We start from the raw sequence: 22,553 nt of genomic DNA, 5'->3' as shown, positions 1-22,553 counted from the left end.
GTGTTTACATACATTCCATTCATGTTTCCTAAAGTGTGGTGTACAAGTCAGCGGGGCATAGGAGGCGACTGTACACAGGACACCAAAAACATTTTGATTTTAACAGTTATGCTTTATGTTTATGTTTGCCTTCTACACGTGGCTGGTGGCATTCATTTTCATTTACAATTTAGTCCTAAAGCATCCTTTTAAATAGGTTTAAGGGTTTTGTTTTGTTTTGTTTTGTTTTGTTTTGTTTTTAACACATTTATTGTGGTGTGATTCCTGCACAGTAAACTACATGTATTTCAGATGCACAATTTGATGAATCTTGATAGATGTAGACACTAAATAGTTTTAAGTTTTTAAAAGTGACTTGATTTCAAGAAAAATATTTATTGAGTAAACAGACAGATGACACACGGATAGTGCAAAAATTACGAGGGGGTATACAAACAACTGAAATTCAACAAACACTGTGCGTCAGCATATGAGCATCTATTGCATTCAGAGCTCTTTTCGTTGCAAGTAATAGATACTCAAATCAGCTTAAGTGAAGTAAGGGCATGTATCTTAACAGGGGAATCTCACAAGGACCCAAAGGAAGGAGTGCAGAAGTGGAGCTCTGAGAAGGGCTGGGCCAGGAGGAAGAGAGCCAGCAGGCCCTGGAAGCACCACTCCCTCCTCTCTCCAGGTCCCTGTGGTCCCTCTCTGGTCTTTGCCTTGCTCTGCACATCTCCCTCTCCTCTCTGAGCAGAGCTATTTCCTCTACTATGTTAATGCAGATACCTACCCCCTGCCAGCCACAAATACACATCTCTCTCTCTCTTCTCTCTCTCTCTCTCTCTCTCTCTCTCTCTCTCTCTCTCTCTCTCTCACACACACACACACACACTCCCTCTCTCTCTCTCTCTCACACACACACACCTCCAGAATTTATGTCTTCAGGCAAGTGGCCTACAGAGCTTGAAAGAGCATCCCTGAATCTTGCTGCTTACTCCTGAGAGAGAACTGGACCACAAGAGTCAGATGCTCACCTTCTATCCCTTTAGCTCTTGTCAGAGGATGAGAGGGGACAAATTCTCAGAAAAAGGGACAATATGGGATGAGCAGTCGCCCTGACCAAGAGGTATCTGCTCCTCATAACAACTCTATGAGGTAGGAAATTCAGCTCCCAGTCCCTGAGTAGGAAGTGACAAAGCCATGACTTGAACCTGGGTCTGTGGGACACCAAAGTTCAAGTACGCTGCACTATTCACCTAGTCACCATCCGCTAAGTCCAGCCCACGGCTACCATCCCAGACCTAAGCAGGTTACCAGTCCATTTGGAGGCATTTATCAGAATCAGCCCAGTAAGCAGGAAACAAGGATCCTGGCTTTGTGGGGACACTTGCTGGAAGGCAGGAAGGTTTCTGGAAAGCAGGGAAGGTTCCTCCAAGCCCCTGGGCCTGAGGCTGCCAAGTTCACACTGCAGGCACTCAGGGAGCAAAAGGAGGCTCAGGCATCTAGAGATCCTCAAGAGAAGTTTTCCCTTCTCTTCTGTGCCCAGAGTCCAAAGCGCCTGCCTGCCCTTGGGATTATAGATGCTCCTCTCACCTCCTGGAAACTAAATCCGGAGGGGCCGCCTAGAAATCGAGGTGGGAGAGAAGAGCTGACAGTTCCATTCTGGAGGCCTCACCCACCCGCTGGCACTTCTCAGCCTAAGCGTCCTTTCCCGTGGAAGCCTGTGGGCCTTGCAGTGGCCCAAATGGCCCCAATGTGGCTTTGAAGATCCTTTGCCCACCCACAGTTGGGGAGTTATTTCATCAGGGTCCCTTGTTGAGATGGAAAGATGGAGCACTTGTGTCTCACCCTCTGCCCCAGAACTGATCCAGGCCTGTGCAGAAAGACACATCTGCCTCCGGAGACAGGTTCCCCATCTTAGCTTTTGGTCTACACATATTTTCTCTTCTCTGGTCACCATTCAGGACAGGTTGTTGCATGAGTCAGAAGAAGGTCCCACCAAGCCACTTCCCCTAAGAAATGTCACAAAGACCTTGTGCCTGTGGATGGAGACCGAGTGGCATCATCCTCGCTCAAAAGTTTGTCCCAAAGGCAGTGCCACACAGTCAAGGGGGCATCCCTTTCCCAAAACCCCTTCTCAGCCTTTTTAGTGATAAAAGGAGTGGTTGCCCAAAACTTTAGGCCATACTCATTTGGGACTGCTGCCCTGGAAGGCTAAACTGGGTGGCTCCGAGTCTGTCCACAGGGACTGCCCCTGGCCCTGACATCCCTCCCAGAGCTATCAGGCTCAGGCGCTCAGGCGTTCAGGAGGAGGGTAGCAGCCAAGGTTATCATGGCATGTGTCCAAAGGCAGCTAAAGTTCTGGATTTTCCAGCAGTCTGGCTCTGCCACCATCCCTACCTTGGTGATAGAGCCTCTATACCTAATAGGCCACCAGTGACCAGGGAGGACATGCCCAGACCACAGCAGACACCCCTTCTTTCCCCAGGTCAGTCCATGATGTCCAAGGAGGATAAGCCTCTGTGCCCAGCCCCAACAGTCAGGGACTAATTTCTGAGGGAACTGCCAGGGATATGGTTAAGCGACATGCCCACATCGGTGACCGTCTCTGTGGTGGCCCGGGAGCATTTCCGGGTGCTGCGCATGCTGTACAACTTCTCTTTGAGGTGCTTGCGGAACTTCTTGGTGAGGAAACAGTAGATGATGGGGTCTAAGACACAATTGGTACTAAGGAGGCAGAGAGTGACCTGATGCACATCATTAATAGCTTGATGGAGGCTGCTGTTCTGGAAGCCCAGCTCAGCCAGGGTCCAGGGCAGCTGCACAATGTGATGAGGCACAAAGCAGATGATGAACACAACCAAGACCGTGCAGACCATCCAGAGTGCCCGGCGCTTGACCTCTGCATTGCGCTGCATCTGCACCGGCTGTGTGAGCAGCGTGCGGATGATGACCAGGTTGCAAAAGAGGATGATGAGGAAAACAAGGAAGAAGCTGAACACGAGGAAGATGTGGATGATGAGGACCGGCACGCTGCCCTTCTCGTAATGCTCAAAGCAGCGTGTGATGTTGCCTGTGCCAATCGTGTTGGGCACTGTGTTGGTGGAGTCCAATACGAAGAAGTAGGATGCAGCACCCACAATGGCCACCCAGATAATCAGGGACAAAGAGATGCCACGCTTGCGGGTGGTGGCCTGAGCAGTCTTGATGGGTCGTGTCACTGCCTGGAAGCGGTTATAAGTGATGACAGCCAAGAAGGCCACTGAACAATAGGTGTTGATGAAGAAGAAACAGCCAGCCAAGTTGCACAGGAATTTGGGAAGAATCCAGTTGCCCTGGTTGTAGTAGTAGATGATCCACAGGGGCAGTGTGACCAGGAAGAGCAGGTCGGCCACGGTGAGGTTCACCATGAAGATCTTTATCTCACTGAATTTCTTGGAAGGGTACAAGCAGGCAAAGACCCACAGCACATAGCTGTTGGCGATGACCCCCAGCACAAAGATGATGCTGTAAACTATCGGAAAGAGGGTGTATCGAAACTCAGAGTCCACACGAGAGGAATCACTTGGCTCCATCACCATAGGCTGGAAGGGGCAGCTGGTCATAGGATCCTGCTCACGCCTGGAAGATCACACAGGAATTTTGGTTAACGAAGGGCCAACAAGGAACTATCTTATTTACTCAATTCTGAGACGCCCATTTTGCATATTTGAAAAAACTTTAAAATTGATGGCATCTTCCAATTAATTTTTCTTCTTCCTACATTAAATAATGGTGTGTTTTTAAAGTGAATGGTATCTGAGATTCAGTAAAACCAGTCGCAGTTCAGTTTTTTTCTCCTATTCCACTTAAAAATTTATTTTTATTCTTGAGCTTGTCATGACTTAAAGTTTTAGATAATCTACTCCTGGTGATGAAATATATGAAAATTTTATCTTATAAAATTTTTAATATTCTGACATTTGAATATTTTGCTACTGATGACACTTGAAACAAAAATGTTGATGGTAAAATGTTCTAGGTTAAAACTTAATTCATGTGCTCATACAAAATCTGGAAAATGCAGAGTAGTATATTAGGATCACCCAGAGAATGAAAGAGCAGCCAGTCATTAGAAACAATGAGTTAGATCTGATTGTCCTGATGAGGAAAGTTGTCCCTGGATAACATTGTTAAGAAAAACAAAACAAAAAAGTTGGTATGACACCATGATATATGTGTGTATGATACAGAGAATGATCCAGAAGGATACACCTCAAAAAGTGGTGAGTAACCTCTGAGGTGGGCTTGGTGGGATGTTTATTTACTTTATACTTTTTCTTTTTTGTTTGAATATTTTAGGATCACTGATTGCTTTAGTACTTAAATGTTTTAAATATTTTTGGAGGGGGAGGTTTATAAATAATTAGGCTTATTTACTAATTTATCCTTAATGGAGGTGCTAGGGATTGAACCCAGAACCTTCTGCGTGCTAGGCATGTGCTCTCCCACTAAGCTATGCCCTCCCTGGCTTAAAATAGAATTTTAAAAGAAAAGTATACAGTGGAGAAACCCAGTAGACTATACTTTAACCAAGCAATTAAGAGTAACATCATTAATCACTTTGCTGGACTCATGAAACTAACATTGTAAATGGACTACACTTCAATAAAAAAAAAAGAATGTAAAAAAATAAGAGTACCATCATCATTAGTAAGACACATCAACATCATGTACCCCTGTTACTGAAAAGGACACAACCTCACTTCATGGTATTCTTGCCAAAAATGCATGATCTCAACTTAGTCATGAGAAAACATCAGACAAACTCAAACTGAGAGACATTCTACAAAATGATCAAAAGTGTCAAGATCATGAAAGACAAGAAAAGACTGAGGAACTGTCATAGATCAGAGGATGTTAAGGAGACAAGACAACAAAATGCTATACGGCATCATGGATTGTATCCCGGAACAGAAACATTATTAGGGGGAAAATTTGTGAAGTTCAAATAAGGTCTACAATTCAGATAATATTGTAGCCATGTTTGTTTCCTGACTTTGATCATTGTATTATGGTTTTATAAACTGTTAACATTAGAGAATGTTGGGTGTAGGGCATGCATGAATTCTTTGTACTATTTTGCAACTTTTTTGGAGGCTTAAAACTATTTCAAAACAAAAAAGGGTTTTCTTGTTTGTTTAAGTACAGTTGACCCTTGAACAACACAGTTTTGAACTGTGTGGGTCCACTCACATGTGGATTTTAAGAAATTAAATACATACTACAGTACTACAAGATCCACGGATGGCTGAATCCACAGATCTGGAAACCCATATAGGGAAGGTCGACTGCAAAGTTATAAGCAGATTTTCAACTGCACAGAGGGTTGGGACCCTAACCCCTCAGTTGTTTAAGAGTCAGTTGTATAATGAAGAAAATTAAAACTGCCGTAATCCCACTACCCAAAGTCTGGTCCTTTTTCAATAGTTCTTTGCCTCCATCCACTCTCCATCAGAATCAGTCTCTCCCTCCCCTCCCCTCTTGTCCCTCTCACTCTGTTGCCATCACATGAGCCTGGAAGCCCCTCTCATGTTTGTGTTGCAGCCAAGGAGGAAAGGATGTCAAGAGACTCAGATGAGATTCAGTAAGGCTCATCATGTGTCACAGCACAGTGAAAGGAGCCCAGAATTGGCAGTGAGAAGCAAGGAAGACAATTAACACTAAGAAGAACCTCTTCTGCAGCCAGGCACCCTGCTAGATGCTTCCACATACACGACCTCACTTGAGTCTCACAAAAGCCCTTTGAGACAGGAAGTAAAATCCTCATTTTACAGACTAGGAATCTGAGTATAGGGTGGTTATATGACTTGTTCAAGGTTAAAGGATGGAGCCAGGATCTCAAATCCAGCTCTGTGTTCGTTTGTTTGTTCACACATTCATCCCACACGTATCTCAGCACCTACAACATGTCAGCCTCACTGTAAGCACAGGAGAACTCCCAGTCTCCTAGGGCAGCCAGACAAAGGCAGTGTAAACAAACACAGTTGCTGTACAAGGAGAATAGGGTGCTGGCATGGAGAATAGAAAAGGGATCTACTTAGAAAAGAAGTGACATTTCGGGGGAAGGTATAGCTCAAGCAATAGAGTGTATGCTTAGCATGCACGAGGTCCTGGGTTCAATCCCCAATGCCTCCTCTAAAATAAATATATAAATAAACCTTATTACCTCCCCCAACCAAAATAAAAATTAAAAAAAAAGAAAAGAAAAGAAGTGACACTTCAGTTGAGCCTGAGAGAGGAGCCTAGGAATAGCGTTCCAGGCAGAGGGCTCTCCACGGGTCTAGGACTGAAGCAGGAAAGAGCTTGGTAGGTTCCAGAAAGTGAAGAAAAAAGGCCACCTGACGGCCCTTGCCCCGACCCTCAGGCTGCCACTCCACCCTCATCTTGTGCCACCTTCTCACAAGGCTCCACTCAAAATGGACTTCCCAGCTGGGTCTTCAAACCCACCCAGAACTTTCCTGCCTCAGCCTCCTCCCATACCCATACCACTACCCTCAACACTCTTCCCTGTCCACACCCCACGTCTACTTGGCCAACTCCAACTCCTGCTTCAGACCTGAGTTGAATATCACTTCTTCAGGGAGTATGTCTTTACCGACCCCAGACCAGGTCAGGCCCCATCTCAAAATTCCCTGTACGTTGTAAATCTAAGCGCCATTGTACTCGTACTCATATTTGTATGACCGTTTCCCAGTCTCCCACTTGACTGTGAGCACCAGGAGATCGAGGACCTTGTCTGTCTATTCAACACTATTCCCAGCACCATGAACCAATAAACAAAAGCAATGGAGGTGGGGGGTGGGGGAGAGGGAGAGAGAGAAGGAAAAGGAATGGATAAAAAGCCTTGTTACTTACACCCATCCCTTAGGGAGCCCCAGGGCAGGAGAAACACTTGAAGTCTATAGATACTGACAGATGAGTTTAAACCACATAGACAAACCACTGGCTGTAAATGGAATTTTGATGACTGAGAAAAAGTTTTGTTCTTTGTTTCATTTAGTGTGGTGGTGGTTTGTCTATGTTGATTAAATAGATGTAGGTTCCATTATTTCAATAAATCATTGCTATTCCTTTAAAAACAAAAACCTCACCCTCAAATCACCTGGTGAATTACACAGTTGATTTGAACTCCAGTTTTGTGCTGCTTCCCCAGCGGCGAAATTGCTAGCTTCTACCTAGCTGAGATCTTTTCCACGCCTAAAGGAGGCCCTGCCATCTGATCCCAATGCTGTAGGATAATAGTTCCCAAAGGGTGGTCCATGTAAATGAGGGACAAGAGAGGACTGTCTCAGAGAACTTCCAGGGGATCCGTGAGGCCAAAACAATTGTCATAATACCAAGACACTGTTTGCTTTTTTAACTGTGTTGACATTTGTGCTGATGATAAAAGGGGTGAGAAAAACTGCTGGCTCCTTAGCACAAATCAAAGCAGAAACACCACACTGACGTAGAAGTCAAATTTTTCACAGCCATGCACTCAATGTGAAAAAAAATTTTAAAGCCAGTTTCTCATGAAAATGTCCATGATAAAGCAAGGAAATGATTCACTTTATTAATTCTTCAAGTTAGTTAGTCTGTTTGTTTGTTTATTTATTGGCAGGGGGCGGTAATTAGGTTTACTTATTTATTTTTAAGAGTAGGTGCCAGGAATTGAACCCAGGACCTCATGCGTGCTAAGCATGTGCTCTACCACTTGAGCTATACCCTCCCCTTATTTTATTAACTCTTAAGTACGCATCTTTTTAATAGTCTGTATATCAGAATGGGAAAAACACGTGTACACTTCTGCTGCAAACTGGGGTACAGTGCTTGTCTTCAGGAAAAGAACCAATGCCTTTGTTCGAGTTGTAAGCTGAACCGTTTTTTGGATTGCCACTATTATTTGAAAAAATGATGGACAAACTATGTTTTTCAGAGACTATCTGGCAGACATTTTCTCAAACACAAATAAAGTGAACCTGTCACTTCAAGGAAAATAAATGATGGGGGCGGTTTGCCAGTGATAAAATTTGAACTTTCAAGAGAAAATTAGAATTTCTGGAAAATTTGTATTTGCCAGCATGAGCTTGACAGCTTTCCAATATCTAAAGAGTTTTCTGATGAGCTTGTTTAGTGATATTAATGAATGCAATTTTTTGATATCTTATAATGAAAGGTCGATATTTGGAAGACCTGCATATTTTAGTGGGCCAATATTTTCCAAATGAGGAAAGTATGCTGTTTCAAAATTACACATAAGTAAAAGATTCAAAGGGCAAGACAGACTAACACATTGCGGTGTTAACAGATGACAAAAAGTTCATTGATAAGATTCATGTTTCACGCTGCAACTGACCTTTAAGAAACTACCATTTGTGGAGTTTTGATGTAGTATCAAAGAGTATCATCAATTATTTCAAAAGAGATTGAAATACTCCTTCTTTTAGATTTTCTTCACATTCTTCAACCAGGGCAACATATCACAACAGATTGAATGCAGAAGCGGATATGAAAATCCAGCTGTCTTCTATTAAACTCAACATTGAAGAGATTTGCAGAAAAATGTAAATCAATGCTACTCTTCTTCCTAAATTGTTTATGTTTTGAAAACTTTAGCTATTTTCCAGTAAAGACATTACTTATGTTACCATGAAATGAATTTACTATTGGTTTTTATATTTAAAAACAAAAAGTTTCAGAGTCTCTTAGTTCTAATGTTGAATAGGCTAAATATTAATAGATATAACCCATGTAAATAAAAACTCTGTGGGGCTGTCAATAATTTTTAAGGATATAAAGAGATCTTGAGACCAGAAAATTTGATATTCGATGCTTCGCAATCTCAGCTCACTCCCCTCCCCTCCTCTTTCCTTTGAGTCTAAGATGCCCATTTATCTAGGACTAGCCTTATTTCTTTCTCCTGCTGGACCCACATGTCTTAGGGGAGCCTGTTCCTGGGGCCTGAGAGGAGGAGAGGCAGCCCACAGCTGGGCAGTGTGTGGTGCTCATTCTGGGCCTTTGAGGAAGTCACATTTCTTCCCACCCCCACCCCCACCCCCTACCCCCATCACTAAGTAAGTCCCTTCCTCTTCTTGGGTTTAGGCTCCAGCTCAGTGGGGTAGGGACAACTGTCCTCCAGAAACTATCTTCTCCATTCAGATGACTCAACCCAAGACATCCTCCGGGGCCCCATCCCCTGTGCCATGCCCTCCCAGGCCTGCTGAGAGAGTCTTCCCACCAGGACCAGGCTAGGGTAAGGCTTGCAAAGTGCTCACCTGGGTGCAAAATTTAAAGGAGAGCAAAAAACCTCGGTAATCAAGATAAATAATATTTTAATGCAATGTTTTAAAGAATCAAAATCAGTATCACTGATTTTCCCTTTTGCCCCAGGCTCTAATATGGCCCTGACAGATACTATGATCTTGTCTTCATTTAAAATTTTGATATTTTGTTCATCATGGTTTTTAATTGGGGGGGGCATTAATTTTTTTTTTTTAAATCATCTCACCACGTTAGTGGGGCACACACACAGGTTAGCTAAACTCACCCATTCAGTTCCTCATCCATGCGTTCCCTGGATAAGCGCTCACTGCTGCAGGCCCGGGCAGGGCCCTGAGGCCTCTGAAAACAGACCCAGTCTCTGGCTTTCAGTGAGCAGCTCACAGACTATTTTGCAAAACAGAGATTCAGGAAAGTGATAAATGTTATGATGGTGGAGGTTCTAGACGTCAGGGTAATTCTGAGACGGTGCCCCTAGCCCAGACTTGAGGGTCCAGAACGACTCCTGCCTCTGCTGAAGGGAGAGAAGGAGTTAGCCTGACGTGGCTGGGAAAGAGGAAGAGGCCTGGAAGAATAGGAGAGGAGGTACCTTGTTCTCAGGGAAACTGAGACCTTCAGTTTGGCTAAAACTTACTGGGGGCGGGAGGGTGGGGTGAGGAGAGACAGGACCTACAAAGTAAACATCAGTCAACTGAAGTCGGGTCTTGAATATTGGGCCAAAGGAATTTTTACTTGATTCTGCAAAAAATGGGGAGTCATTGAAGCATGTGGAGCATGGAAGGGACAAGGCCAGATCTGGAGTTAGGGAAGATAAGTATGGCTGCTGTGTACAGAATGAATCGGAAGGGCATCAAACTAGAGGGAGGGAGACAGCAAAGAGATAACTTCCATTGTCTGGAGGGCCGAAGGAGGCTTGGGCCATGGCAGAGTGGATGGAAATGGATGGTTGTGAGAATTATTTGGGAGGTCGAATGTACAAAACTAGTGATGCATGGGATGTTATTGGTTGAGAGAAAGGGAGGAGTCAAGGATCACCAGGTTTCTGGCCCAGATGATTGGAGCTGGGTGGTGTCCATCTTTGTGAAAGTGACCCTGAGGAGGAAGAGTGTGGGGGTGGGGAAGGTGAATTCTGCGGAGGACGTATGACATGTGGAGTGCCTGAGAAACAGCCAGGAAGATCCAGGGTTAAACCTTAAAGAGCCCAACATTAAAAGAGAAGTCTGAGGAGGAGGGGAAACCTATGAAGGAGGCAGGGACAGGATGGTGAAGAGGCAGGAGGACCAGGGGAGTGCCATGTTGGAGGAAAGTTTCAAAAGCTAGGGAACAAGTGGCCAACTGTGTGAAAAGCCACAGAGAGATCAAATACAATGCAGACAGAAAAGACAACATTGCCTTGGGCCCCCTGGAAACCTCTCCCCCATGATCAGGGGGAGAGCAGTTTCTGAAGCATCTGTTGAGGAGTGAAAGAGGCAAGGAAGTGGAATGTCAAATTCTTGGTCAAGAAGTTCAGTTGTCTGACTATATTTCGATTTTTTAAAAACAGCTCAGTTGAGTAAATAAATGCTGTGTGTGGACCTTGTGTGTATCCTGATTCAAACTAACTGTCAAAAAAAGAATTTGTTAGGCAACTGGGAGAATGCAAACCCAAAGTCCTAGATGGATTTAAGAAATTGATGCTACTTTTGTGAGGTTGTAATTGTGATATATTCGTTATATGTTTTTACATTTTTAATTCCTTATCTATCATATGAAGTAGTTATAGGTGAGATTACACAATATCTGGGTTTAAAATACTCCAGGAAAAACACGCCTCAAGGAAGAGTCAGTTTCCCAGGAACGCAACCTGTGACAATGTGTACTCAGGTGTGTTCGACCCCAGAGCCTCCCTAGTCCACCCAGCCCACACAGGAGGCCCCGCAGAGGTAGGCCTCTTCCTTCCAGATACAGGACCAGAATCGCTGGGGGAAGTCTTGCGCAGACCCTCTTCCTTGGCCCAGAGCCTTGTCCTTGGTGCCTCCAGTACCCACTACCCAGGCTCTTCCTACTTCTGCCACCTTCTGTCCAATCACAAGTCCCCATGTGACTCCCACTCCCTTGGCCCTCATCCCAGACTAGGTACCCAGCATCAGCAGAACCCCTGAAATCACCCAAAATGTAACCAGCCAAGTCTCCTCCAGATCTGGGGGCGTGTGCATCCACGCCTTCGTTCAGACATCCCCCCTCTCTCTGCCTGGCTAACTACTGCTCATCCTTCAAGACTGCTCAGACTTCCTCTTCTTCAGGTAGTTTTTTCTAAGCCTCCTGAATTCTTTCACTCCCTGCCCCCTCCCCCCAAGGCCCGGTTAAGTGCCCACCCTCTGGGCTCCCAAAGCTCAGAGCTTTTTATCCCACTGAAATTGCCTGTGTGCATGCTCCTGCCACTAGGCCTGGAGGGCACAGACCGTGTCCCTTCATTCACCTGCCATCTTGCTGGGTGCCAGGCACAATGCTGGGGACCCTGCAGGAATAAAACAGGCAAGATTCCTGCCCTTGAGGAGCTTACAATCTAGTCAAAGAAGACAGACAAAAATAGAGAGATAAATGAGCAAGATAATTTCAAACTGTGATGAATTCAATACTAGAAATAAAAATAGTGACATGAGGATGATTGGTTAGGGGGCTACTTAAAATACAGTGACCAGGAAAGGCTTCAGAGGAGGTGACATATAAATGAAACCAGAGGCAGATTTACCATGAAGCCAATGAAGTTTAAGCTTCAAGGCCCCCACCTAGGCCTTGTTTGCAATTGTATAGGTATAATTTGGTATCTTTTATTCAAAGAGGGGCCCAAAATTGTACAAGCTTTAGAGTCCTGCAAAACCTATATCTTCTCCTGGCTAAAATCTAAAAAGTGAGAAGGAACAAGTCAAGAGAAAATCTGGAAGAAGAGTATTCCAGGCAAAGGGTATCATGTGCAAAGGCCCTGAGGTGGGAATGAGTTCATCATATTCTGAGCTAATAAATAAACATATCATGTTCAAGGAACTGAAAAGTCAGTGTGTTCTTGGAGAAATGGGAAGAGTGGGATGAGATCAGAGGGCAAGAGCCCCAAATCACTCCTACACCACGATAAGGAGTTTGGATTTTATTCTTTAAGTATCAGAGGTCCTCTGGAGTACACTGAGCAGGGTGAGCAACATGATCTGACTCTCTCTGGCTGCTGGGCAGAGAATAGATGGTAAGGGACAGGAATGAAAGCAGAGAGACTATTTCTGAGGCAAAAGAGGGTGGTGGCATGGACTGAGAAGCAGCATTTCCAGTTCCTCTCTCCATCCACAGCACCCAGCAGAAGCTTGGCCAGAGTAGGAGCATGATAAACCTTTGTCGAGTGAACAAATATCCAGCAACCAACAAGATTGACTCCTTTGTGACGGCTGCAAGAAGGCTGACCCAAGAAGATGGTAGAGGTTTGATCTCTCCAGTGACATAAAAGCACCAGTGGCAGCCTGCTCCCCAGAGCAGCCTCCAGACAGGCAGAGTGAGCCCTCTACAACCTCACTACTCAAATTATGGTTCTGGGACCACATCAGCGTCACCTGTGAGCTTGTAAGAAATGCAGGATCTCAGCCTTCACCCTAGAGCTGCTGTATCAAAATCTGTATTTTAATAAGATTCCCAGCTGATTCATGTGTGCACTGAATTTTGAGCAGTGCTGTGCCTCAACACAGTGCCAGCCACATACTTGCCTGATCTAACACCTTCCATGGCTCCCTATTGCCCAGGACCAAGTGCAAGCTCCTTTCCCTTCTCACCTTCTACCAGCCTCTATTATGACTTGCCCTCTACTTCAGCCACACTGAACTTCTCTAAAACCTCTATTTTTCCTCAAACCTCTGTGCCTTTGCACAAGTTGTTACCCCTACTGAGGACACCTTTTGCCTATTGCTTTATCCAGCAAAATCTTACTCATTTTTTAAGACCCAATCTAAAGAGTGCTTCCTCTGGGATGCCTTCTCTGATTGCCCCAGGCAGAAAGAGTTGCCTCTTTCTTGGTTTGCCATGGTACTCAACCCCCACCATAGCAACTGACACAATATGTTGTAAGTATTGATTTCTGTGGCTGTTTCCTTGGCAGACTGGGAATTTCTTCAGGGCAGGGACTAGATCTTTTTTATCTCTTTATGCTCAGTGTCAGACATTGGGGACTGACTGACTGAATGAATGAATGAATGATCAAGCCCCTGCCGATTATTAAGAGGAAACTGGTATGAAGGAAAGGTGTCCAGCTTCTCTAGGGGAGGCATAGCAGGGTGGGGAGAAGGCCTCTTGAGTCAGAAAGACCTGGGTTCATCCCTGGCTCTGCCACTTACTTGTTGTGTGACCTTGGACAAGTGACTTCACCTCTCTGAGCCGGTTTCTTCAACTGCAAAATCTTATAAACCTAACAATGGTTCCAAATATAAGCCTGCAAAGTAGTCACAAATGGCCAGGACTCCCTCTCATGACTGGGCCAGCCCTTGAAGCCAGGAGAGGGGAATATGGATTGCCAGTGACCCCAGGGGCTCTAACCCACATATTGGCCTCCTGCCAGCTCCAGACAGGGCCTCAGGCTAATGCCAACAAAGTTTTCAACAGCTCAGGAAGGGAATGAGCATTTGGAGGAAGAAGGAGGAGGGAGTCATACCATTCAGCTTAATGTGTGGGCACGGCTCCCTGATGGGCTAAGGCCAGGCAGCAGGCCCAGGCCCAGCACTTAGCTGGCAGTGGCCTAGGGGACCATAAATCTTCATGGAGACAAGAATTCTGCCATCTGGATCTCCCACCCTTTGCCCTGCAGAGTGTTCAGCCCCAACCCCCACACTGCCTCCCATTCCCATCCTTCCTGGAAACAATCCCAGCCTCTAGGGGACCTGGAGGAAGGGCTTCCATCCTCAGCCAGACAGTCAGAGAGGAGGGGCCACCAGGATTTGGGCAGGAGGAAGTATGTGCTAGTTACTTCCCCAGTGAAGATTGTGGGTTGGGAAGTTGGGTTTACCAGTCACACTGGCCCCCAGATTTGTGGGGCCATTTGAGGTCAAGAGTACAAATGTCTAAATATTTATAAGCTATAAATCAGTCACGTCCAAGTTCATGCACATTCCATGTACTAACAGCTCCTCGCAGTCCCACAAGCCTGGGGTGTGGAAAGGACACAGGCTCCCACTGAGCACTCGCTCCTGGATCCCAGGATTCTGTGCTCTGTGAGGGAGGACATGACTGGAGGAGAGCTGGTGCCAGTCCACCGAAGCTCAGGACACTGGGCATCATTTACTAATTAAATGTATAGACACTTCTTACCCATGGTCATATTTCCTCCTCAGATCAGACTTGCAAGGTGAGTTTTACAAAATGCCTATTTTTCCAGGGAAGAAAGTGAGGTCAGAGAGAGAAAAGACTTGTCCACAGTCACATAGCTGGGAAACGGCAGATGGGAGTTTGAACTCGAAGGCCCATCCTGTCTCTTCCAGGCTGAGCTGTGGCTGCTGCAAGAAGTAAACCAGTCTTTGGCCAACTTTCCCATTCAGAGATCTATACTATGGGCTGAGAATAGGCTCTTCAGATGCTGCAAGGCCAGGGAAGAGATGCCTTTGAACTGGGGCCCTGCTTTTACCTGTGCTTCCCAAAGTTGGGAATTGAATGGGGCAAAGGTGGGGTGGAGGGGTGTGGGGGAGTCTGTTCTGTATCCTTCTCACTCCTGCCAGGCAGCACTGAAGTTGGAAGCAAATCTTGGTTCAAACACTAAACTCACCCCATGACTCTGAGTCTCTATTTTCTCATTGGTAAAACAAAGATTTTTAAATGAGCCTAAGAGAAAAAGAAATTAAGAAAACAATCCCATTTACAATACCATCAAAAAGAATAAAATTCTTAGGAATAAACTTAACCAAGGAGGCAAAAGACTTACACACTGAAAACTACAAAACATTGCTGAAAAGAATTAAAGAAGACACAAATAAATGGAAAGACATGCTGTGTTCATGGATTGGAAGACTGAATATTGTTAAAATGTCCAGACTACTCAAAGTGATCTACAGATCCAATGTCCTATTAAAATCCCAATGGCATTTTTTTTGAGAAAAAAAAATCCAAAAATTGAATCTCAAAGGACCCCCAATAGCCAAAACAATCTTGAGAAAGAAGAACTAAGTTGGAGGCCTCACACTTTCTGGTTTCAAAACATATTACAAAGTCCAATAATCAAAACAGTATGGTACTGGCATAAAGACAGACACATAGACAAAAGGAAGAGAATAGGGAGCCCAGAAAAGAATCCTCACATATACAGTCAAAAGATCTTTGACAAGGGTGCCAAGACTACACCATGGGAAAAGGACAGTCTCTTCAACAAATGGCATTTGGAAAACTGAATATCCACATGCAGAAGCATGAAGGTTGACCCTTATCTTAAACCATATACAAAAATTAACTCAAAATGGATTAAAGACCTAAACATAAGGCTAGAAACTACAAAACTGTTAGAGGAAAACATAGAGGGAAAACTTCATGACATTGGAATGGGTAATGATTACTTGGGTATGATACCAAAAGCATAGGTAACAAAAGCAAAAATAGACGTATGGAACTATACCAAACTTAAAAACTTCTGTATAGCAAAGGAAACAATCAGAGTAAAAAGTCAACCTACACAGTGGTAGAAAACATTTGCAAATCATATATTCAATAAGGGGTTAATATCCAGAATATATAGAGTATTTTTACAACCCAATAACAACAACAATTCAAACATGAGCAAAACACTTGAAAAGACATTTTTCCATAGAAGATGTACAAATGGCCAGCAAGCATATGAAAAGATGCTCAATATCACTAATCAGGGAAATGCAAGTCAAAAACCACAATGAGATATCATCTCACACCCATTAGGAGGGCCTCAATCATAAAAGCAGAAAATAACAAGTGTTAGTGAGAATTGGGGAAATTGGAACACTTTGGCACTGTTGGTGGGAATATAAAATGATGCAGCCACTATGGAAAGCAATATGGAGGTTCCACAAAAAATTAAAAATAGAACTACCATATAATCCAGAAATCTCACTCCTTGGCCGTATTTCCCCCAAAACTGAAAACAGGATCTTGAAGAAATATTAGTACGCCCCTGTTCACAGCAGCACTATTTACAATAGCCAGGAGGTAAAAGCAACCTAAATGTCCATCAACAGATGAATGGCTAAACAGTATAACTGAAAAATTGTGCTCTACACTGGAAATTGACACAACATTGTAAACTGACTGTAACTCAATAAAATAAAATTTAAAAAAAACACATGATATCCATGTATAATGGAATACTATTCAGCTTTAAAAAGGAAGGAACCCCTATCATATGCTACAATGTGGGTGAAACTTGGAGATATTAATAAGTGAAATAAGCCAATCACAAAAAGACAAATACTGAATGATTCCACTTACATGCAGTACCTAATCGAATTCATAGAAACATAAAGTAAAATGGTTGTGGCCAGGGGCTGGAGGGAGAGAGAAACAGGGAGCTGTTGTTCAAAGAGTATAGAGATGCAGTTATGCAAGATGAAAAATTCTAGAGATCTGTGGTACAACCATGTGCCAATCATATAGTTAATAATGCTTGAAAAACTGTTAAGAGGGTAAATTCACATTACATATTTTTCTTACCACAATAAAAAAAAATTTAATGGGCCTCAGAGATAGCAGATTTGAAAATACATTGTGTAGTTTTTATTTGGAATCAGATGTCTCAACTGTTTTACTTAATAGCTGTGTGACATTTGGTAAACTGCTACCCCTCTCTGGTCCTCATCTATAAAATGGGGACAATAACACATCTTCCCTCTAGAGTTTTGGTGAGCATCCAGTGAGATGAAAGATATAAAGTGTTTGGAAAGGACAGTGGTTAAGACCACAGACTCTGGAGTCAGACAAACTTCAGTTCAAATCCTGCCTCTGTCACATCTTGGCTTCATGACATTGGTCAAGCTTATCAGTCTCTAAGCCTCAGGTCCTTCCCCTGTAAATGGAGCCCATAATACTCCAAGCACATATCTCCCCAGCCTGGTGTGAAGATTCGATGAATAATATATGATATTCATGATCAATAGCTCTAAAAAGTTGAATCTACAGGAAATCCAGACAATCTGCCAATTAGATCAGATCAAATGTTTCTCAAAATAGCCCCGCTGTCATTGCAACAGCTCACATCACGCTACTCCAGCTTGATGCCACCTATGTCAGGCTTCCAGATATATTATTAACCCTGAAAGCTTCTGGGAACCAGTCACATCTTTCTATGACAGCTAAGGACAGTTGGCAAAAATGCTATCAGCTAATTTTCACCCAAGACAATTTCACTGTCATGAACCTCGGTTACTCATCTGTAAAAAAACAAGAAAACAAAAAACCTAATAATAATATTACCTATCTTATAGGTTTGTTGTAAGGATTAAACAGAAACTGCCTGATCCCTAATAACAGCTCAGTAAATGTTGGCTACTGTTAGTCTTACTTCTCTACTCAAGAAAGAGTTAAAGGTGCCGCCTCTGGTTCCCGTAACAGAATATATCACAGTGCATTTTAATGGCTGTTGATTTATCTTTCCTTCTAGGCTGGGAATTCCCTGGATGTGAGGGCTCAGACAATACACACACACACACACACACACACACACACACACACACACACACACACACAGAGTCACACTGTCCCTCATCCTTCACTTCCAAATCCTCTCACACCAGCCTCAGCCACCCCCAGTCCATAGATTCCCTGGGGCCACTAAAACACTGTAGTCTAATTATTTCCCTTCTGTGAATCCTAGTTTTTGCATGTATAAAATGGAAATAATATTGACCTTGACCTCACAGTATAGCTCTGAGGTTGAAAGCTGTAAAATCCCTAAAGAGCTTGGCATATAGAAGGTGTTCAATAAACGAGTGACCTCCTAGTTCGACCTCTCCTGTTGCTTGATATTTGTGTCCTGGCCTGGCCAAGCTGCTCATACTCTCTGAACAGTCTCCTCATGGAGTGGTTTCATTACCATTTGTCCAGGAAGCAGAGGAATTTGAGGGGTAAATTAAGGGAGCAAGGATCCTGACCTCTGGGGAATCTGCACTAGGCTCCCCACAGTTTGCAGTACAAGGACCCTAGCATCATGCCGGGAACATTGATCGGTGGACGAATGGAGCTCCTTGTCTAGGAGGACATCAGGGACAGGGTCTAGGGTCCCAGAGACAGGGGTGGCCTGTGTACCAGAGTTTCCCAACTTTCCTTCTCACTTGGGGCCCACCTGATCCCAGTTATGGATATCACATTGATGAGACTCAGTCTCCGCTCAGCTGGCCTAGGACATCCCTGGGGAGCTGGGGGACCCTGAGCCTGGTCTGGGTCTCTCCTTCTGGCTCCCAGATGCCCAGATAGTATCTGTCTATGAGTCACCACCCCCAAACCACTCCCCCTGCACCCTGCTTCCTGGAAGTCAGCCAGAGCAGGGAGGAGGGAGCGGGGAGGCACTTCTTCCTCTGGGCTTCCCCAGTACGGGGCACGCCCCTTGGTTATACCAAGAATCACTCCAACATCTTCAGGGTCTGGCCTTCGGGAAAACATAGGGTACATGGCACAGGTCCTGTGGCCACAGAGACCCAGATCTGTACCTGGCTCTGCTCTTTCCTAGCTGATCTTTGGCTCTCACAGCCCCCTTTTCTTCATTTGCAAAGAGGTAATAATAGAACCTTCCTCACCAGGCAGTCGTAAGTACAGAATGAAGCAATTTATGCACGTGGTTCCTGCTCAGTAACTGTGATCTCCAACCTCCCCCTCAGAAAATGTTTGTTGATGAATAAGCAAATGAATCAGTCGTGTACCGAAGCAGCCATTTCTCGTCCTTTGGGAGCAGCAACCAAGAGTGACTAAAGAGAAATCATAGAAATTGTGATCAGAGGGTCCAGACTGTGGCCTCAGCAGTGCCACCCACCACTGAGACTGAGTTTCCTCCCAGCTCTGAGCCTTAGGATCTTTATCTGCACGATGCTTCCCCTCACCCAAACCCTACCCCAAACCTCAAACATTGTTGTGAAAAGGAAAATTGTGGGGAGTGATAAAGAGCTTGGTAAATAGTAAAGCACTTGGGAAATTGAAGCAGATTTTATAAAGTATACACGGATTTGCACAAATTTTTCACATGCTTTGTCCATCAGTCTGCTGAGCTCCACTCCAAATTGAGGCCCTGAGGGTCTCCTGCCTGTGGAACTAGGGAGGTGGGGAGGGGCTGCTGAGTGGTGGTCCGCCCCCTACATGTTCTCTCTCTCTCTCACATACACACACACACACACACACACGCACACACACACACAGGCTCTGGATTCTCTTTGGCTGAAGACATGAGGGAAAGAAGGCCTACCAACTTCTCAGCTGGTTTTGCTGACGATCAGCTGCTGGGAACTGCTGGGCTGCCCTGGGCCCACCCGCAGGTTGGCATGCCCCAGGCACACGAAGATATAGCCAGAGCCAACTCCCCAGTCCACCCCACACTAGCACGGACACACAGAGATACACTATAGGCTTCTCTCTCCTCCCACCCTGCTGCCAAGGACCCCGATGGCGGCTGGTCAGAGACACGGCCACACTGGGGAACGGGCCCCACTCCTAACCCAGACACGCTCTCCCTGGACCCATCAGGAGGCACGCCAGGCTATATAGCTCAGCTGTGGCCCCTCCTGGGCGGACCTATGGGGACCTGGGTGAGAAAGGAGGGGCTGTCACTGGAAAAGAGAAGGATCCCTTTCCCCTCAACAAGGGCTTGTTCACAGGCCTGGGATGGAGACACAAATGTCTCCCTATAAAAGAACAAGCAAACAGGATCCCAGCCTCTCATCACACCCCTCTCCCATCCCAACACCAGTCAGGAACAGAAACTCAGTCTTAGAAACACATTTTGTCATTAGCACCATAGACTGTGAATCCCTCACCCAAATCTTCCTTGGACAGATGGGGAAATTGAGGCCCAGAGAAGAGAAAGGATTTGCCCAGGGTGACAGCAGTCTCAGGGGCAGAACTGGTACCCGAGGCTGGGTCTCTGACTTGCTGTCTATCCTTTTCCAAGTACAACATACTGCTTTATCATCCACTACTCAGTTCACGTTCCAAGACTGTATGACATGCCAAACTCTGTGCTAAGGGTGAGATTATAACAAGGAACAAACCAATTCCTCCTCCTTACAGTAAGCAAGAGCTGATACCAAATCCCTGGTGCCTACCTCAGGCCCACGGCCATCTCTTTGCCCCTGGAGTAGACGTCTTTCCTTGGCTGGGTTGTCAGTGCCTAAAGTTCAGGACGTCTCTTTCTTTTGCTTCCCTCGTACCTCCTGACACACACACACCCACACACACACACCCTCCAACCACCTGGAACACAGCTGCATATCCAGTCAGAGTTAAATCAGAGCTGCCTGAATGCTCGGGGAGAGACTCTGCTGCTTCCCTCATTCTTCACAGGTAAGCAAGTGTCGGGACAGCAACCTCAGTTCGTCGTGCCCACATCAAGACCTCCTGCCAGCAAAGGACCGGGGGTACCAGCCTGTGCTCTGTCCCTACCACCTGGGGCCTGATGGGGGAAACGGGTTGTGAGCCTTTGTACCAACAACCCATTTATCTTCATCACCCGCTGTGAAAATCTAGCAGCTAGTGAGCTCATAAATACCCTGCCTTGTACCAGACCCTTCACCTCTCCCGACCATTCTGCTAGGGGGATGGCATTATCCTCATTCGACAATTTAGGAAACTGGGGCACAGAGAGGGGCTGTGATGTGGCCAAGTCCGCACAGCTAGTAAAGAGCACGAGATCACTGAGATCTAGGCAGCCCCTCTCATCACCATCACCAACTCCCAGTGAGGTCCGTGAGGTCACATCAGCACTGCCTTCGCCTCAGAGAAACAGAGGGGAGTGGACTCCCTGGAAAAGTTTGATCATGAGGGGAGCAGATTCCCTGGGTAAGTTTGATGACGAGAAATTCCTGTTAAACAAGAGCCTCTGGGCCAGAGGAAGATGTCAAAACAGTCCCTTAAAAAGAGAAATACCCGTTTGCTTAGGCGCAGTCCCAGGGCATGGCCTTGTTCTCCTGAGGATGATTTCACGGGCCTCCCCTTGCCCGGCCAGGACTGGGACCCCCTTACCTGTGCCAGGGCAGCAGCCGCTGCTGTGAGGTCCGAGCTCTCTGTCCGCAGCCCCAGCCTCAGTGCTATCTGGAATTGCAGAAGTAAGCAGAGTGCATCAAGCCAAGTCACCCCTAGGAGGAAATGCCGTGACCTCAGGGCCCCTCCAGCAGATGCCCGGGGAACCTCCGAGTTGGGTCACCCAGGCCCTGGGCACTGCCCAGGGGGGTTCCCACAGAGGCAGGGCAGGGGGCAGGCTGCGACCACAGTGCTGGGAGCTGGGGAGGAGAAGAAGAAGCAGAGAGGGAGACAGCAAGAAGGGAGAGAGCGTGCACTCAAGAGAGAGACTCCGAGCAGGAGAGTGAGGAAGAGAGAGGAGATGCGAGTGAGAAAACAGAGTAAGAGAGAGAGGGAATCAGAGGGGGAATGAGAGGTGGAGGGAGACACGTACACAGAGAAAGACGGACAGATGTAAACACAGAGAGAGGGAGAGCGCACGAGAGGAATGAGGAGATACAAGGACAAAACCCAAGGGAGTTAAAAGAGTAAAAGATGAGATGGACAGTGGGAAGGGCTGCGTGTGCATGTGTGTGTGTGTGTGTGTGCATCAGCAGGAGAGAAAAAAATGAAAGGAAAAGGGAGAGACAGACCATAAAAAGGATGAGAAGGGAGGGACTCAGAACAGCTCTATGGTCAGTGGCACGTCTGGGTTGGGCGTCCCCGGTAACCAAGGAGCAGGGAGCCCAAGGAACCTGTGGGGACAGAGCCCTGCGTGCAGGGGTGGGGTTGGGAGGGAGGAAGGGTCCTGAGACCCTGAGCAGGAATTTGGCAGCAAGTAAGTTCTTGGGAAAAGGTGAGGGTGAGTAGGTGTGGGCAACTGAGGGGCTGAACATAGGTGAGTCTGTGACTGAGCTTGTGTGTGTGAGTCCAGTGGTGGAGGCTTTGTATGAATGTCAGTGAGGGATGGGCCCGAGCTCCCTGCCTCAGTTTCCAGTCCATTTATCCACTACTTCATTCAACCAATAAACGTTTATTGAGCCCCTCCAGCACTAGACACTGCAGCGGACACTGTCTAAGGAAGAAAGTCCCTCAGATGTCAGCCAATCCAACAG

The 22,553-nt window shown here is 45.8% G+C and overlaps 1 protein-coding gene across 5 annotated transcripts in view; it reads right to left on the bottom strand.

The window, feature by feature from the left end:
* Window positions 1-355: 355 nt before the first annotated feature.
* The window catches only part of PTAFR (platelet activating factor receptor), a 37,498-nt gene continuing 15,300 nt past the window's right edge, over window positions 356-22,553 (bottom strand). For 2 of the 5 annotated variants that reach the window (XM_072974978.1, XM_072974977.1), the window contains 2 exons: window positions 21,463-21,531; window positions 356-3,603 (listed from right to left, as the gene is read on the bottom strand). In XM_072974978.1, the coding sequence (XP_072831079.1) occupies window positions 2,529-3,587 (1,059 nt within the window). In that variant the 5' untranslated portion in view covers window positions 3,588-3,603; window positions 21,463-21,531 and the 3' untranslated portion in view covers window positions 356-2,528. Of the gene's footprint in view, window positions 3,604-19,031; window positions 19,200-20,546; window positions 20,590-21,462; window positions 21,532-22,553 lie in introns of those variants that run through there. The other 3 variants (XM_072974979.1, XM_072974976.1, XM_072974980.1) reach the window with 3 other exon arrangements.

This window comes from Vicugna pacos, chromosome 13 (assembly GCF_048564905.1).
Source record: "Vicugna pacos chromosome 13, VicPac4, whole genome shotgun sequence".
In the NCBI taxonomy this organism is placed as follows: Eukaryota; Metazoa; Chordata; class Mammalia; order Artiodactyla; family Camelidae; genus Vicugna; species Vicugna pacos.
This window is presented reverse-complemented; position numbering and strand designations above follow the sequence as displayed.